General features: G+C 45.3%; 1 protein-coding gene across 1 annotated transcript in view; it reads left to right on the top strand.

Annotated features, from left to right (window-relative positions):
* Positions 1-14856, top strand: part of TBX3 (T-box transcription factor 3) — a 32401-nt gene extending 17545 nt beyond the window's left edge. The window contains exon 8 of the mRNA XM_083373552.1: positions 14775-14856. Within this exon, the coding sequence (XP_083229678.1) occupies positions 14775-14813 (39 nt within the window). The 3' untranslated portion in view covers positions 14814-14856. The remainder of the gene's footprint in view (positions 1-14774) is intronic.
* The last annotated feature ends 2874 nt before the right edge of the window (positions 14857-17730 follow it).

The raw sequence follows: 17730 nt of genomic DNA, 5'->3' as shown, positions 1-17730 counted from the left end.
CCCTTTCCCCCACCCCACTTTCCTTCCTATTTTTTCCCCTTTCCTTTTGTTTTTTTTTGGATTTTCTTTTGTTCCTGCCTCCCCTTGAAGATCAAAACAGAGAAGGGCAAAGAAATGGGGACCCTTTTTGGGGGGACCCAATGGAGAATTGGCTTTTTTTTTGCATAGCAGTTCCTTCGAAAATCAAGCCCCCCCCAAAAAAAAGGGGGGGAGAGAGAAAGGCTGATTCTTTTAATACTTTTTTTTTGGAGGTGGGGTTGCTTAGCTATTTGTTTATTTTTGCATGGTTGTTTTTAAATCTCTTTATTCTGGGAAAGCCCCCACTTCATGAATGCTTGCTTAAGGTCCCCAAAACATTAAATATGTACATGTGTATGTATGTACGTGTGTGTATATGTGTATGTACATGTACATATGTATGTATATTATACACACACAAATGTATATACCTATATATGTATACACACACACGTGTATACATATCTATATAGCTACATACATATGTGTGTGTGTGTAGCTATATATATATATATATATATATATATATATATATATATATATATATATATATATATATATACACACACACATATATACATGTATGTGTATACATATTTCCATTTTTTTGGTTTCTTTTTCTGATAGGAAAAAAATGTAGTTAGAAGGGGGAGCATTATAATTTTGCTGGTTTGTTTTAAAAAGACCCCTCCCCCAGTTTCCTCGTTTTGTTTTTAATACTTTTTTTTTTCTTTTACTGTATATGCAATAACAAGGTTTATAAACATAATAAGGAGAAGGAAAAAACAGTGGACGCTATTGATAAAGTATTTATGTAATTAATGGATGACTTGTAAATACCTGGCCTATGAATACTCAAAATTAAAATTTAATTTATTGGTATTGTATATATGTCTGTAAATATAGACCGCAGCTGTCTTTCTGGTTGGTTTGTTTTTTAAAAAAAAAAAACTCATTTTCATTTCAAAGTCAGGTTCCAAGTTGTGAAGAGTTACAACTTCGAAAAAAGTGGGGGGGGGGAGAAAAAGAGCAAAAATCCATCAGGGGAAGATCATGTTTACATTTCCGATGTTTTGTTTTTGTTTTACTGTGCCATTATAAAGAGAAAGGAATCGTTTTGTTGATTTGAGGGGGGATGGGGGACGCATGTGAAATGCAGAACAATGGGGTTGAAAAAAGACTGTACAATCGCTGGACATCGCTGGATGATCCTTGATTCCACCACTGGTAGAAATGATTAAATAAATATGTTAATTAAATACTGTCATACTTCTCAAGCAGGTTTGTGAAGAGGGGGAAAAAAATCTGGGAGTTTTGTTCATTTAAAAAGAAAAAAAAATCATTGCTATTCCCCCATTGCCAATTTATTATGATTGGTTGCACTTAGACTGGATTCGGCATTTTTGTTCACCTATCTTTCCCAAGGGATGTTAGAGATTTTGTCTCAGGATTTAAGCTCTTCTGAGTAAAGCTGCCTTTTGCAATTGACTGATGGGGATTTTGTCAATGCCAAAGGTGTTCAAGTGTCACTTCAGATGTTTTTGAGATTGCACCCAAGGTGATTATCACTATTGGGACTATCTTTGCTTCTTCCACTTATATTTGCAGATCTTTGTATTTTGCGATTCTCCTCTCCTCTCCTCTCCTCTCCTCTCCTCTCCTCTCCTCTCCTCTTCTCTTCTCTCTGTCACAACCACTATCCAGACTTTTTTTTTCTTATTGACAGTTATTAAATCTAGGATGTTCTGCGGCAGGTTATTATTATTATTATTGGAATATTGAGTCCGATATTTTTACAGGTTTAAAATTTAGCGTTGACCATTGTTGAAACCAAAACAGAAATAAATAGATTTGTTGAAATGGTTCAAAGGCTTTCCCCCTTTCCTTTAATTTTCCTCTCCCTCCTAAGAAATTTGCTTTTAAGATCGTCACAAATTCAGTCTTAAGTATTTTTTTTTCATTGTTGTGTCTTTGAGGCTCAACTGATGTACCTTGAGCGGGTCTGGGTCAAAAATATTTAACAAGTCTTTTCTCAGATTGCATTGAATCTGAACTGTTTCGTTTTGAGGAAGGGGGATAAGATAAATCCCACCCCCCAAAAAAGCATTTTAAAAAAAGTGAGGTGGCACCAATACAATCGGATATGTGTTTACTCAGAAGTAAACCCTGTTGACATCAATGAATGTGGAATCTAGAAAAGGCTATATACAAGCTCAGTTTTTGTTTCATTCAGATTTGCAAGGGGGCAAGTATGTACATGTGTTCAACCCTTCCATTCACATGTACTTGCCGGGTAGAGCAGAGTGCTGGCTGGGCCCACTGACATCGATGGGTTTACACAAAAAAAGATTTGTCTTCATTACTTGCTGATTTTCCCCTGCCCTCCTCAACCCCCCTCCCCAAATTGCCCTCAAAACTTCGCCCTGGAAACATTAAGCATGGCAAAAAAAATCAAGGTTTAGAGACTATTCAAATCTGAAATCAAGATTTCTCCCTCTTAACTTTGCAATTTTGTCGGCGTGTATAAAGGGCTTCTAAGAATCAATCCAAAATCTGATGGGGATCTGAGTTACGGAGAGAGTTACAAAATTAATCGAGGGAATGAAACAGTTAATTTATTTAATTATACAGATAATTCTGCCGGGGCGGGGGAGGGGGGAGAATAGAAATCAACGTAGCTTCAAATCCGGTCTCTCCTCCCCTCTTCATCCGTATTTATGATTTGAGGGGAAATATTTATACAGCTCACGAGAAGAGGGTTGTAAATCTTGGGGGGGGGGGAGTTAAAAGCCTTCTTTCCACAAAACTCTGGAAGGTAACACGCCCCCCCCTCACCGGGACGGAGCGGACCCTTCACACACGGCCTCTCCATCCGAGTCAGGTTCCAGCCAACCCCGCCTTTGAAAATTGGGTATTGTAAAGACTCCGACGACGCTGTAAATATCGGGGGGTGGGGAAATCTTCTTCCCCACCTCAACCCCAGTTCCATCCTCCGCCGCCGTCTCCCCACGTAAGTCCCTTCTCGACTAGCGCGCGCGCGCCCTTCGGATCCACACGGATCTTCTTTGGGGGGCCGTCGAAATTCTGCGTTAGGTTAGGAAAGCAACGACTTTCCCCCCCCTCCCCCGATACCCCTCCCCCGCGCCTGCGTCGCCCTTCTCTGTCCTGGGGAAACGGGAGAGAAAACCTAGCTAGACGGCTTGCCCTCCTCGTTTTTTGCAGCCCGCAATTTCGCGCAGGCGGTGGTTGCAGGCGGAGCGACGGGCAAAGGGAGAATCTGATCCGAGGACAAAAGTTTCGGCTGACAATTATTTGTTTACGTACTCTCGGCGGGGCGGAGTACATAAACATCGACTTTTAGTTTTTGCTTTATCTTTTCAGATTTAATTTTTTGTTAAAAAAAAAGTTGGGTATCTCTCTCTTTCTCCTTTGTCTTTCTCTTTTTCTTTCTCTCTCTCTCTCTCTCTCTCTCTCTCTCTCTCTCTCTCTCTCTTACATTCCTTTACGAAACACAAGCCAGGCAGAAAGCGACCTCCGTCCGCGCCTGTCCGCGCGCCCGCGCGTGTAAAAACCTGTGTAATCCCCAAAGCCGACCCGAACCACCAAACTTATTATTTCTCTGTAACTTTGCAGTGCATTAAAAGGTAAATGACATTAAAAGTTCTCTGCCGGTTCACTTCGGAATTAGCTTAGCTTGCTAAGACGCGCACACAGAAGGCAGGGTGCGACCTATGCATCCCACCCTCCTCCCCTTCACCACCCCCCACCACCCCCAAAAAAACCCTGAATTTCGGTCCTCTTCTCTGGTTAAAACGTCGAAACGCAGGTAGAGGAACTTCAAACCTTGGGCTTTGCTTCCGAGTAAACTTTGAAAAAAGGCCGCAAAACAGCGCCGGACGGGAGGCCTCCTCGCTAGCTTATTCTCCCTGAATCCCCCTGCCTCGAATTAACAGGCTGCCCTTTTAACGACGAAGCGAAGGATGCGGGTCCTAAAACGGGGAGCCCCGTCGGTAGAACCAGGGGGTTTCTCCCCGAGCGCTGGGGGTGTGTGTGGCTTTTGAGGAGCGCTCGCCCGTCCTAGGAGCTGGAGGCAGAGCGAGCGATCCAGCCTCAATCGATCTATCTTTTCTAGCCGGGACTGTTGGCTTCGATCGCCCGGTGGGCCGTGAGAAGAGGCTGGGCCAGGCCGAAGCGGGGTTGGTGGACTCAGGGTGCTGTGAGGCTTCGGGCCTTACAAGAGCACCCGGTGGCACCCAGTCCAGCCATGTAGTTTAGGCGGACAAGTCCCCCCCCCTCCCTCGTCCCAGAAGCCCAGCTAGCCAGTTGGCCACAATTGCAAACCAACTAGCCGTCCGTCGTGGTACTAATTTGTATTCGCTTGTCCCCCGTGTGCCCAGAGAGAGGGACCTTGATCCTGGCTTCCGGACTGCACGAGAAACAGCCCCGCGCTGCTCGTGTGGATCCCAGGGAGACTTACTCCCGAGTAAACAAGTCTCCGAGATGGGATTACTTGGGTGGAGCGGATTCCATCTTCCACTTAGGGATGGAAGACGCGGTCACCTCTCCCCTGCCTTACCTTTTATCTTAAACAGGAGCCCTCGACACCCCCTCTCCTCTCCGACCCCCCCCCAACCCCGCCCTGCTCTTCCTCTGGAAACCCGGCCGGGATTAAACGGAGGGCGGCTGGAAACCGAATGGCGAATAAGCGACTTTTTAAAAAGACAATTCGGAAATTGACGGGGCACCACGGCTATAGAATCCGGAAAAAACACCCCGTTCCCTCGCCTGAATTCAAATTCGTTTCCAAGGGCTACGCGAGAGAGGAGGGTTTTCTTGTTTTAGTCCTGTTTCCGCCTGCTTGGCGACCCTCGGTGATGGTTTATGGCCGTCCATAAAGCATATATTTCTGAGGCAGGAAAGACGGGGAGAGGGGTGGGGAGGAAAGCTGGGAAGGAAGGAAGGAAGGAAGGAAGGAAGGAAGGAAGGAAGGAAGGAAGGAAGGGGCGGAAAGGAATGAGAAAAAACAGAAAGGGAAGGGAAGACAAGGATAGGAGGGAGAAAAGCATGAAGGGACAAAAGACAGAAAAAACAGAAGGAAAGAAAGAAAGAAAAAGAAAGAAAGAAAGAAAGAAAGAAAGAAAGAAAGAAAGAAAGAAAGAAAGAAAGAAAGAAAGAAAGAAAGAAAGAAAGAAAAAATAGAGAACGGCCGTGTTCCTTAAAAGGTAGAAACGAACAAGGGAAATTGTTCTTCTTCAACTTGGCCGGATGAGATCGCTTGGCGGAAGGAAGGTCGCAGGGAAGGGATATTGACTCAAGAGTAACTTAAGTGTTCTGCCTGGGAAAGGTGGAGGGCAAGAGAAGAAGGGGACGACGGAGGTGGCTGGACGGAGTCACCGAAGCAGGAGGCGTGAGCTTAAAGGGACTCCAGAAGAGGGTAGAGGACAGGAAGGCCTGGAGGAACGTTGCCCGTGGGGTTGTGAGGGGTCAGACACGACTTCGCAACTAACAACAACCACAAGTGTTTCAGTGACGCCGAGACCGGCGCGGCGCGGAGAAGGAGCCATCAAAAGGATGGCTTCCCAATCCGTCAGCGCCTGCCTTCAGACAAGCCGGAAGCGCCCCTGTTTCTTCGAGGGTGCACCACCGCCTTCTCCAACTCGGCGCCCTCCAGGCTTCCTGGCCAGGCCACGCCAGGCCTCCAGGAAGGTACCTGGCCACGGGGCATGAAAGGCGCCAAGAGGAGGTTAGCCTGGCTCCTTTCTCCTCCATCACCTCCGGAGCTGAAACGAAAACCGCTGAGCCGGGTTGTGTCCGACCTGTATCGCCACACACACACACCACACACACACACACACACACACACACACAGAGCCACCCCGGACCCGCTGCTGGATTGCCGGAGGGGAGCGCACTTCAAAGGCAAGCGGGATCCCTGATATACAGGAAAAGGGTCCCAAAGTGATGGTGGTACGCGCCGGACATTCATGTGCCAACCTAGGTGCGGACGTGCCCAACTCTACCACACTTGCCCAGCTCGTGTTTTTGTCCTGTAGATGCGCCTTTTGTTGTGGGTGCTTCTCTAGTGTCTCTCGCCCGCGGTCTCCCACTCCTGTAGCCTGGGTCTGAGTTGGAGGGCCATAGATAAGTTTGTTCAAAGAAATAAATAAGCTAAAGGAAGCGCTAGGTTTTGTCGGGAAGAGGAAGGCGGGAGGAAAGAGGAGCTGAAAGGAAGGAGAAAGGAGGAGAGGAGAAAAAGAAGGTGAGGGAAAGAAGAGATGAAAGGAGAGAAAAGAGGGTGAAAGAAAGAGGAAGGAGGAGAAGGAGAAGGAAGAAGAGGCGGAAGAGGAGGAGGAGGAAGAGGAGAAGCAAGAGGAGAAGGAGAAGGAAAGGGAAAAGAAGGAAGAAGAGGAAGAGGAAGAGGAGGAAAAGGAAGAGGAAATGAAGGGAAACGAACGTTCCAGCCATTTACCCCAAAACGATTTTTTTTCTCCAGGTCCAAAAATGGGAGCGGGGGGGGGGACAGTCTTATCCTCCAGATTCCATCCTGGAAATCAACTTTTCCCCTCCCCCCAGAATACAAAATCGGAGGCCGATTTCCCCCTCCCCCCCTCCGATCACCTAGCCCACCCTGCGGCTCCCATTTCCGCTGGAAAAGAGGAAGCGGAAGGTAGCAGCATCGGGAGAAACCTCGGCGGCCGCCCTGTCCACACTCGGGCCCACCCAGCGACAGACCCGCCCGCCCCCGTTAGACTGGACGCCCCCAGACCCCCCCCCCCCCGTTCAGGCCTTCATCGCCTTTTGGAATCGGGAGGAAAAGAACCGGACAAAGCCTTCCAAAGGAGCGCCTCTGGTTTGAAGTGGATCGCCGCCCGCCCGGCAGGGGAGAAGATCCTGGGGATCCTGGGGGGGGGGCTGAAAGCGTGGGAGGAAAACTCCCTTTGGTGAGGTTTCCTGGCTTGTTAAGGGAGAAGAAGGTGCCGCTCGGAAGAAAACCGCGGTTCGTAGTAGTGCTTAGTAGCAGGGTTGGGAGAGTGGGGCAGTGTGAAGGAGCGAGTGGGGGAAGGGAGAAAGGAGAAGAGAGGGAAAGCAGGAGGAGGAAAGAAAAAAGGAAAGGAAGAGGGAGGGAGGGAGGGAGGGAGGGAAGGAAGAAAAGGAGAAAAGTGAGAGGAAGGAAGGAAGGAAGGAAGGAAGGAAGGAAGGAAGGAAGGAAGGAAGGAAGGAAGGAAAGAGAGGGGAAGGGAAGGGAAGGAAGGGAAGGGAAAAAGAAGGGAAGGGAAGGAAGGAAGGGAAGGGAAAAAGAAGGGAAGGGAAGGAAAGAAAGGGAAAAAGAAGGGAAGGAAGGAAAGGGAAAAAGAAGGGAAGGGAAGGAAAAGAAAGGATCTCTTCAGGGCAGAACTCCCTCTCTTTACATAAAATAGCAACGTTAATGAGTAACTCTGGTGGCGCTTGTTGGACGAGGTAAACAGCGAACAATTCCCGGATTATCATCTTTATTACTCATCTGGCGCCTGGCTTGATACCCCATTGGTTTTATGGCATGGGAAGGCGGAGCCAGGCGGCCTTCCCTTCGCCTTCCGCGGGGAGACAGCGCCACCTGTCGCCAGCAGCAGGGAACAGCGCGAGCTTGCCTTCGTCCCCAAAGCCTCCTCCCTCCCTCCCTCCCTCCCTCCCTCTCCGCGCCCACCCAGGCGCCTCGCGCGCTTCCCACGCATCCTAGCACTTCCAAGGCACGTGGAGTGGATCTCTGGGAGGGGCATTTCTTTCACTGAGACAGGTTCAGGAAGTTAAACGTTCTTGAAGTTTAATAAACCTCATTAAAAAAAATTCCTTCCTTCCTTCCTTCCTTCCTTCCATCTCCCCCTCCCTCGCTCCCTTCCTCCCTCTCTCCCTCCTTCCCTCCCTATAGTCTCTCTTTCTTTTTCCTTACTCTTTTTTTCCATTCTTCCTTTGATGGGAGAAACCAGCATCTGAATTATTTTTTATCTTTTTCTAACCTGAAGTGAGGAGGCAAGGAAGTAAAGGAGGGAGGAAAAGAAGGTAAGAGGGAAGGAAGGGAGGGAGGGAGGGAGGGAGGGAGGGAGGAAAGAAGGAAGGAAGGAAGGTAGGAAGGAAGGAAGGAAGGAAGGAAGGAAGGAAGGAAGGAAGAAAGAAAGAAGAAAAAGAAAGAAGGAAGGAAGGAAGGAAGGAAGGAAGGAAGGAATTTGTATGCAACGTTTAAAATCGTACTTACAAGTACTGTGATGAAATTTTCTTCTCTTCCCTTTCGTTTTTTTTTCTTTCTGCCCTTGTAGAAGTTCTCTGTTATTTTTCTGTTTTCTCTTTCTTTTCCCCATTGCATTAGTTCTTGTTCGTTTTTTTTATCTTCTGTTTAAAATCTATAGTTAAAAAAAAACATGCACTGAAAAAATAGGCACACAATTTTTCTAGTGCAATTGTAATTTCAACTGCCGGGGGGGGGGGGAATAGTCTTGGCACTTTTCAGCCTCCCCAGAATTGTATGACCCAAATTTAGATGCTGGGCAACTGACTCGTCTTTATGACCGTTGCAGTGTCCTAGGGTGAGGTGAAGACCACGGGTGAGCTTCCCAGCCAGCATCCGACAAGGAGAGTCAATGAAAGATTCACTTAACAATTGCTTAATAACCGTGGCACAGGAGCTGGTAAAAATCAGGCAAGACTTATCCAGCCTTGCTTAGCAATTGAAAATCCCTGGTCATAAATGGAGGACTACCTGTATTTTGTCCGATCTTGAAAGACTGAGCAAATTTACTTACTTGGATATCTACTTCAGGACAAGGAAATCCCAGCATGATAGACTGGCGTGGGTAGCTGGAAAGAAATCAAGGATAAACTCTCTCTCCCTCGGTGCCAAGAAAGCTGCACGGATCTGAAGTCACCAGCTCAGTTCTGCCTAAACGGTTTGCCAAATTTATGGTGAGAAAGCAAATTAAACCCCTTGTTAAGGGCTTAGCATCTATTTAAAAGTTTAAGAAAGATCTTCCCTGCCTGCTTCCTTTGGTGCTTGTTACAGAAACCCTTAATATATATATATATTTTTCCCAGCTTTAGTTTGCAATTTCTGGAACCCAAAGATGCTTTTTCAGGAAGCAGCTGGATTCTTTTTTTTTTTTTAAAGATGGTTTGGCTTCTCATCCCAGAAGCTTCTTCAGCTGTTTGGGACAACTATGACCTGGATGATTAAGAATCCCCGTAGACATTTAGTGATGCACTTTGGGTAAGAGCTGAAGAAGCTTCTTGAGTGAGAAGCAAAACATCTTCAAAGAACTGCCTCCTGAAAAAGCACCTTTGGGACAACCGTGACCTGGATGATGGAGAACCTCCATGGACATTTCGTTCCTGGAGCATGCTGAGAGAGGAAGAAAATGCCAGAATTCCTATTCTGGAATAGAAAATCAGAATACATTCCCCACCGTTTGTTGGAAGTTACAACAGCACAGAATAAAAGGGACCTATGACCGTTTTGCACACTTAGGACTGTTGCAGCATCCCTCACATGATCGAAGGCATGAACCTTTGGAAAGTAGAAATGAAGGAAGACTGAGAAGCATTAAGAAAGCCAGACAGATTTAAGGAACGTTTTCTTTATCCCTCCAGGCTGGAAAGTTGACAGTAGCCAATGTGTTAAATTTAGTGAATAAATCAGGAAAGAAAACAAGCAAGCAAGCAAGCAAGCAAGAAAGGAAGGAAGAAAGGGAAGGAAGGAAGGAAGGAAGGAAGGAAGGAAGGAAGGAAGGAGAGAAAGAAAGAAAGAAAGAAAGAAAGAAAAAGAAAGAAAGAAAGAAAGAAAGAAAGAAAGAAAGAAAGAAAGAAAGAAAGAAGGAAGCAAGCAAGAAAGGAAGAAAGAAATGAAGGGAAGGAAGGAAGGAAGGAAGGAAGGAAGGAGAAAGAAATGAAAGAAATAAAGAAGAAAGAAAGAAAGAAAGAAAGAAAGAAAGAGAAAGAAAGAAAGAAAGAAAGAAAGAGAAAGAAAGAAAGAAAGAAAGAGAAAGAAAGAAAGAAAAAGAAAGAAAGCTTGGCAAGTGGTTCATATTTATGACACATGATCCACTTTTGCGACCTTCTGACAGGCGAAGTCAATGGGGATTCAGTGAACAACCATGTCACTAACTTAACAACGGTGGCGAAAAAAGGTCGTAAAATGGGGCAAAACTCACTTAACAACTGTCTCGCTTAGCAGTGGAGATTTGGGGGCTCCACTGAGGTCGTAAGTCGAGAACTACATGTAGCCACAGATGGTGTAGCAATGTTTTGTTCCAAGCGGTCAAGTCCTCCTGCAGCACTTGCTTTCGGGATTCAGCCTGTCTCTTGCCACACCACACACTAAATCTGGCTCCCTGGATCAACTCCTTTTCAGAGTTCACACACAAAGTGTAAACTAACTCACTCATCGGGCTGGTTTAGCTGTTTTTCTAAGTTCCTGTCAATCTTCCTGTTTCTCAGCCATCAGAACGGCATCCGGCATCCGTGTTATCCCCAGGTACGGAACAAGGAAAGTCACGCACCGCTGAAGTGTTTGCCTTGGGGATTTTGGAAAAGCAGTTATTTATTGTGACTTAACGGCAAGGGGCAGGAACTTGTCAATATTTTTTTAGGAGGGGACCTCTGGAAAGTAAAATGAAAGACGACTGTCTAGCATCAAGAAAGCCAGGGAGATTTAAGGAATGTTCTCTTTATCCCTCTAGGCTGGAAAGGTGACAAGAGCCAATGTGTTAAATTTAAGAAATAAATCAGGGAAGAAAGAAAGAAAGAAAGAAAGAAAGAAAGAAAGAAAGAAAGAAAGAAAGAAAGAAAGAAAGAAAGAAAGAAAGAAAGAGAAAGCGAAAGAGAAAGAAAGGAAGGAAGGAAGGAAGAAAAAGAAAGAAAGAGAAAGAAAGCGCACGAGAGAGAAAGAAAGAAAGAAAGAAGGAAAGAAAAAGAAAGAGAGCAAAAGAGAAAGGAAGGAAGGAAGGAAGGAAGGAAGAAAAAGAGAGAAAGAGAAAGAAAGAAAGAAAGAAAGAAAGAAAGAAAGAAAGAAAAAGAGAGTGAAAGAGAAAGAAAGAAAGAAAGAAAGAAAGAAAGAAAGCGCGCGAGAAACAAAGAGAAAGAAAGAAGGAAAGAAAGAGCAAAAAAGAAAGAGAAAGGAAGGAAGGAAGGAAGGAAGGAAGAAAAAGAGAGAAAGAGAAAGAAAGAAAGAAAGAAAGAAAGAAAGAAAGAAAGAAAGAAAGAAAGAAAGAAAGAACAGTGTCTCAGAATCTTCAGAGTTTCTTGAAAACAGCCTACTTATAGCAGTTGCAGCATCCTGATGGTCACGTGATCAAAATTCACGCTTGGCAACTGACTCATATTTATGACGGTCGCCTTTTGCGACCTTCTGACAAGCAAAGTCAAAGGGGAAGCCAGATTCACTAAACAACCATGTTACCAGCTTAACACCTGCAGGGATTCACTTAACAACTGAAGTAAGAAATGTCGTAAAATGGGGCAAAACTCACTTAATGACCGTCTCACTTAGCAACAGAAACCTTGGGCTCAATTGTGATCGTAAGTCAAGAACTATCTGTAGAAAATGCTTGGCACTGCCTACCTCCTTGCCGCCCTCTACTGGTCATCTGGAACTTTAATGAAGATGTATGGACTTCAACTCCCAGAATTCCCCAGCCATGCAAAGGAAAGGAAGCAGTGTCCTTGTCCAGTTGAACTAACTTTTAAACCATTTATTGCTAAACAGTTACCCTTATTTTTCTAGTTGTGGTTATAATCATGCTGAACAACTGAAGATTCATAACATATGTTCAGCTGATTTCACGCATGACGTTGAGCGGCTTTATTAATTATTTCTACCTAAGCACAGAATTTCCTTTTGGTTCAATATAGAAGATTTTTATATGGAAACTGACCCACTTCTCCACCCCACCCTCTGACATCTGCATTCGTGTCCTCACTATAGGAATAGGCGTCGCCATTCAAAATCAATTTCCCTGCTATTCACGGAAGAAATAAATGAACAGTGATTCCGTGAAGAGTGAAACTTAAAAGCAAAATTAAACTGTTCGTATAATACCACCTGCTGGCACTGGTGGGTTAGTGCAACAAAAGAGAAAAGTTGGGTCTAGATACAGTATTCTTTCCTGGATAAATAAAGGCAAGGATTGCAGAGATTTAATTTGATGTTTGCTCTCAAGACACTTGCAGAGCCAAAGTCATTTTTAGCATAGGTGAAGTTCGCAAACCACAGCAGGCCTCTAAACCCTTAGAGATGCAATTCAACCTTGGGAGAAAGGGAAAGAAAAGAAAAGAAAAGAAAAGGAAAGGAAAGAGAGAGAGAGAGAGAGAGAGAGAGAGAGAGAGAGAGAGAGAGAGAGAGAGAGAGAGAGAGAGAGAGAAAGAAAGAAAGAAAGAAAGAAAGAAAGAAAGAAAGAAAAAGAAAGAAAGAAAGAAAGAAAGAAAGAAAGAAAGAAAGAAAGAAAGAAAGAAAGAAAGAAAAGAAATAATTAAAACAGAAATGATCTTCACAGCCAGGGTGCTTTATAAGTAAAACTGCTCAGATGTCAGCCAGTAAACACTTGGAGTAAACACAAGAAACACAACCAAAGTAGGAAGGCATTACCAGATTCTAGGTCTTCTAGTCCAACCCCCCTACTCAGACGGGAAACCCTGTATTATTCCAGATAAATGGCTGTCCAATCTCTTCTTAAAAACCTCCAGTGGTGGAGCGCCCACAACGACTGGAGGCAAGCCGTTCCACTGGTTAATTGTGCTCACTGTCAGGAAATTTTTCTCCTTAGATCTAGGTTGCTTCTCTTCTTGATTGGTTTCCCTCCGTTGCTTCTTGTCCTGCCTTCTGGAGCTTTGGGGAAGAGGTTGACCCCCCCCCCCCTTTTCTTTGTGGCTGCCCCTCAAATATTGGAAGCCTGCTATCATGTTCCCCTTAGTCCTTCATTAATGGCCTTCATTAGCTGTTGCCCTACTGAAGCTATCAACCCCTCCACTACTTTATTGGCCCTTCCATTCAAACTTTCCTTCTCTCTAAGGAGCGGGTGGGGTGTGCTTTTCCCCTAGATAGAGGAACGCCAGCCTTCCCCTGATGTTCCTTTCCATCTCGGGTGACGATTAGCTTGGTGTTCTTTCAGTCTCTCCTCACAATAACTGCTGATGATTGTATTCATTTGTTTCTCCTGGCATTAAATCAAACAAATGCAGACAACATCAAATGAAGAGACTGGGGTGGTAAGGAATGCATGTGATTTATTTTATTTGCATGGGCTGAGAGAGTTGAGAAAACTTGGCCTTCCTGAATGTCTCAGAAGAGAGGAGACAGACAGACAGATAAGAGGAGAGAGAGAGAGAGAGAGAGAGAGAGAGAGAGAGAGAGAGAGAGAGAGAGAGAGAGAGAAGGTAGAGATGATAGATAGATAGATAGATGATAGATGATAGATAGATAGATAGATAGATAGATAGAGAGAGAGAGAGAGAGAGATAGACAGACAGACAGACAGACAGACAGACAGACAGACAGACAGACAGACAGACAGATAGATAGATAGATAGATAGATAGATAAGGTAGGGAGATAGAGAGATGATAGATATAGATCAAGAGATAGAAAGATGGTAGATAGATAGACAGACAGATAGATAGATATAGATCAAGAGATAGATAAGATAGGTATGTGGGTAGGTAGATAGACAGACAGAGAGAGAGAAAGATTAGAGAGAGAGAGAGAGAGAGAGAGAGGAGAGAGGGAGAGGAGAGGGAGGGAGAGGGAAGGAGAGGGAGAGAAAGAAAGAGAAAGAATTGACTCCTTGGATGTGTTCTTGGTGAAATATTAAGGCGAGAGAAGCAGGCTTGACTTGAAGGTGACTTTATTTATTTAATCCCCACATCTAACCTTCTTGTCCCAGCATGGACTTGGCTCTGCAGATCTCCGGGATCTGGTCCTAAACTGCATCTTGAAGGGTCTGAAAGGGAAGGATTGAAGTGTGTGTGTGGGGGGGGGGAATGGAGGAGGAGGTCAAATTAGGTAAGCTTCCCTTTGAAGAGGCAGCGGCTAATTAGGCCAAGGGAAGAGCAGATTTGGTCTCCACAAAGAAGCGGGGAAGGCCCGTCTTTGGGAGGCTGAAAGGCGGTTGAGGCTCTTGGCGTGCCTAGAAGCACCCTTGTGCGGAGCGGAAAGGAGCAAAGGAGCGGAAATTTGCGGAAGGATGCAGACAAGAGATCCGTATTTCATTCTGGTCTTTTTTCCCCCCAGGATAATGAAGTCACCTTAGACAGCCTTTGAAAAAGTGGGCTTCTTCAGACGTTTAATTAGGGGAAGAGGTGGAGTGGGGCTGGATGCAAAATGGGGGGGTCAGAAGAGGATGGGGGTGGGGGTGGGTGGGGGGTCAGATCATCTCTAAAACCATGGAGTTGGCCTGGAGGCCAGGAGGAAGATGGATGGAGGCCATGTTGCACCAGATCGATGAAATGACTCCTGGATTTTACAGGAAGCAGTAGTCCTCGCTTGCCGACCAACCGCTGAACGACTGACTGAAGTTATGATGGTGCTGCAGGAAGGGACTTAGGATAGTCCTCAACGTTCTGGCTGTCGCACTGCCTCTGTGGACACGGGATTGCAGTTCAAGTGCTTGGCATCTGGGTCCCACTTATGATGGCTGCAGTGTCCTGGCGCCACCATTTGCAACCTTTCCTGCACGTCAGGCAGGCTCATAATTATATAAATGTATAATTTAAATATTTTTTTTTACCTATTCTCCAAAGCGCCAGAAGGCAGGACAAGAGGCAACGGATGGAAACTAACCAAGGAAAGAAGAAGCAAGCTGGAACGCTAAGAAGAAATTTCCTGACGGTGAGGACAATTAACCAGTGGAAAGACTTGCCTCCAGAAGTTGTGGGTGCTCCAACACTGGAGGTTTTTAAGAGGAGATTGGACAGCCATTTGTCCAGAATGATAATCTTGAGCCGGGGGAGGGGGTTTGGGCTAGAAGACCTCTAGGTCCCTTCCAACTCTGTTATTCTGTATTCAATAGAATTATAATATGCATTTTCAAGAAAGCTCAGGACTGTATTATTAAATAAAAAATAAAAATTATTTGGAAACATGCAGAAGAGGCCTGCAGTGGGTTGGCAAGGGCTAAAAGGATGAAATCAATAAAACACATCAGTTTATTACAGCCATAGGGTCAGAAACAGGAAAATATCCAATTGTAGGCTGCTTACATACATACATACATACATACATACATACATACATACATGAAAATGCACTGAGCATGATCTAATGATGAATAAAACACAGGTGGCAAAAGAAATAATGCCTTAGTAGACCTATTTACTTTTGATTTTGCAATTTTAATCTGTTTCTATATGTATAGTTGTTTTTCTCTGTATGTTTTAATTATGGCGTAAGATTGCTCGGAGCCGCCTTGAACCATGAGATGGGGGAGCGTCTAAAATGAACGAATGATTAATCGGTTAATTAAACAAACCAATACACGGGCCCCGGTAGCTTCTTACATCTTTCTTCAGGGAAGGCCCTTGCCCCAGGATCAAGTCAAAAAAGTAGCTGCCTAAGAGATGTGGCCAGCTCAGTCAGAATTCGATCTCATCTCTTTCTTCTTACACATTACTCATCCAGCAAGCGGAGACTGCCTTGCAAAATGTCCGGGCCTAGCCTGACGCCACCCAGTGAAGATCCTGAAGTAACATTCTGGGGCCTCTCCTCCTTCCTTTGATGGGAGTTACTTGCAAATGTGTTGTTTGGCTTTCCCTAGCTTGCCTGCCAAAGCTGCTTGCCAGCAAATGCAATTCAAGTCAGCAGTCCTGTTTGCGTCAGCAGCCTAAATATGCAGATCGGAACGATAGTGGGTTGGTGGGGGGGAGGGGCAGGGGGGAAGAGACAGGGATCTTTTGCTGACGCTTGGAATACGCTTGGAATACGGCATCCAGTTTTGGTCACCACGATGTAAAATAAGTGCAGAGAAGAAAGAGTGCAGAGAAGAGCAACAAAGAGGATTAGAGGTCTGGAGGCTAAAACATATAAGGAGCGGTTGCTGGAATTGGGGTTGTCTAGTTTAATGAAGAGAAGGACCAGGGGAGACATGATAGCAGCCTTCCAATCTCTCAGGGGTTGCCACAAAGAAGAGGGAGTCAAGCTGCCTGAGCAAGGGGGTTGGACTAGAAGATCTCCAAAGTCCCTTCCAACTCTGTTATTCTATTCTATTCTATTCTATTCTATTCTATTCTATTCTATTCTATTCTATTCTATTCTATTCTATTCTATTCTATTCTATTCTATTCTATTCTTCATTCTATTCTATTCTACATTCTATTCTATTCTATTCATTCTTATTCTATTCCATTCTATTCTTATTTCTTATTTCTATTGACATGAAGGACAAGGGGTGACATGATAGCAGTGTTCCAATATCTCAGGGGCTGCCCCAAAGAAGAGGGAGTCAAGCTATTTTCCAAAGCACCCGAAAGCAGGACAAGAAGCAACGGATGGAAACTAGTCAAGGAGAGAAGCAACCTAGAACTAAGGAGAAACTTCCTGACAGTTAGAACAATTAACCAGTGGAACAACCTGCCTCCAGAAGCGGTGAATGCTCCAACACTGGAAGTTTTGAAGAAGAGACCGGACAGCCCTTTGTCTGAAATGGGATAGGGTTTCCTGCCTGAGCAGGGGGTTGGACTAGATGACCTCCAAGGTCCCTTCCAACTTTTTTATTGTTGTTGTAACTTTTTACACCACTCAAAGGCTCTTTAGTGCATGGATTAGGAGGCGCTTTGCAAGGGTGCGGCCACAAGTTGCGGGCTGTGCATTTTTCCAGCAGCAGCAGCAGCAGCAAACGGCTTCTTCACTGAGGCTGCAGTTCTTAAGTCTTCAGACTTCGCCCTGGAGGCAACCGAGTTGAATCTGCCAGTTTTCTCACCTTAGGGATGAGCCTCTCGGTCTTTGGCGGCTCCAAAGAGCCTCTGGAGAATATTTGGAGAGTGTGGAACTGCGTGGCCAAGAACGGATGGAAGGGATAGTCTTCTTCAAAAAGAAGGAGGGTGGGAGCGATGGTGGCGCAGTGGTTCGAATGCGGCATTGCAGGCTGACTGTGCCCACAAGTCAAGAGTTCGATCCTGATCTGCTCAAGGTTGACTCAGGCTTCTGTCCTTCTGCGGTCGGTGAAATGAGGACCCAGATAGTTGGGGGGCCATAGGCCGACTCTGTAAACTGCTTAGAGAGGGCTGTAAAGCACTGCAAAGCGGTATATAAGTCTAAGGCTATTGCTATTGCTCTTCCTTCCTTCCTTCCTTCCTTCCTTCCTTCCTTCCTTCCTTCCTTCCTTCCTTCCCTCCACCTTTTTCTCTCTTTCTTCCTTCCTTCCTTCTTTTCTTTCTCTTTCTTTTTCTTTCTTTCTCTTTCTCTTTCTTTCTTTCTTTTTCTCTTTCTTTCTTTTTCTTTCTTTTTTCTTTCCTTCCTTCCTTCCTTCCTTCCTTCCTTCCTTCCCAGTGGTTAGAATGCAGTCTTCCGCCCACTGCCAGGAGTTCGATCCTGACCAACTCAAGGTTGACTCAGCCTTCCGTCCTTCTGAGGTCGGTGAAATGAGGACCAGATTGTTGGGGGCAAAATGCTGACTCTGTAAACTGCTTAGAGAGGGCTGTCAAGCACTGCAAAGCGGTATATAAGTCCACGTGCTAGCGCCAATATCTAGAATGTGACCGG

The sequence above is a fragment of the Vipera ursinii genome (genome assembly GCF_947247035.1).
Source record: "Vipera ursinii genome assembly, chromosome: 14".
Classification (NCBI taxonomy): domain Eukaryota; kingdom Metazoa; phylum Chordata; class Lepidosauria; order Squamata; family Viperidae; genus Vipera; species Vipera ursinii.
The sequence above is the reverse complement of the archived record's forward strand: the minus strand, read 5'-3'. Positions and strand labels throughout refer to the sequence as shown.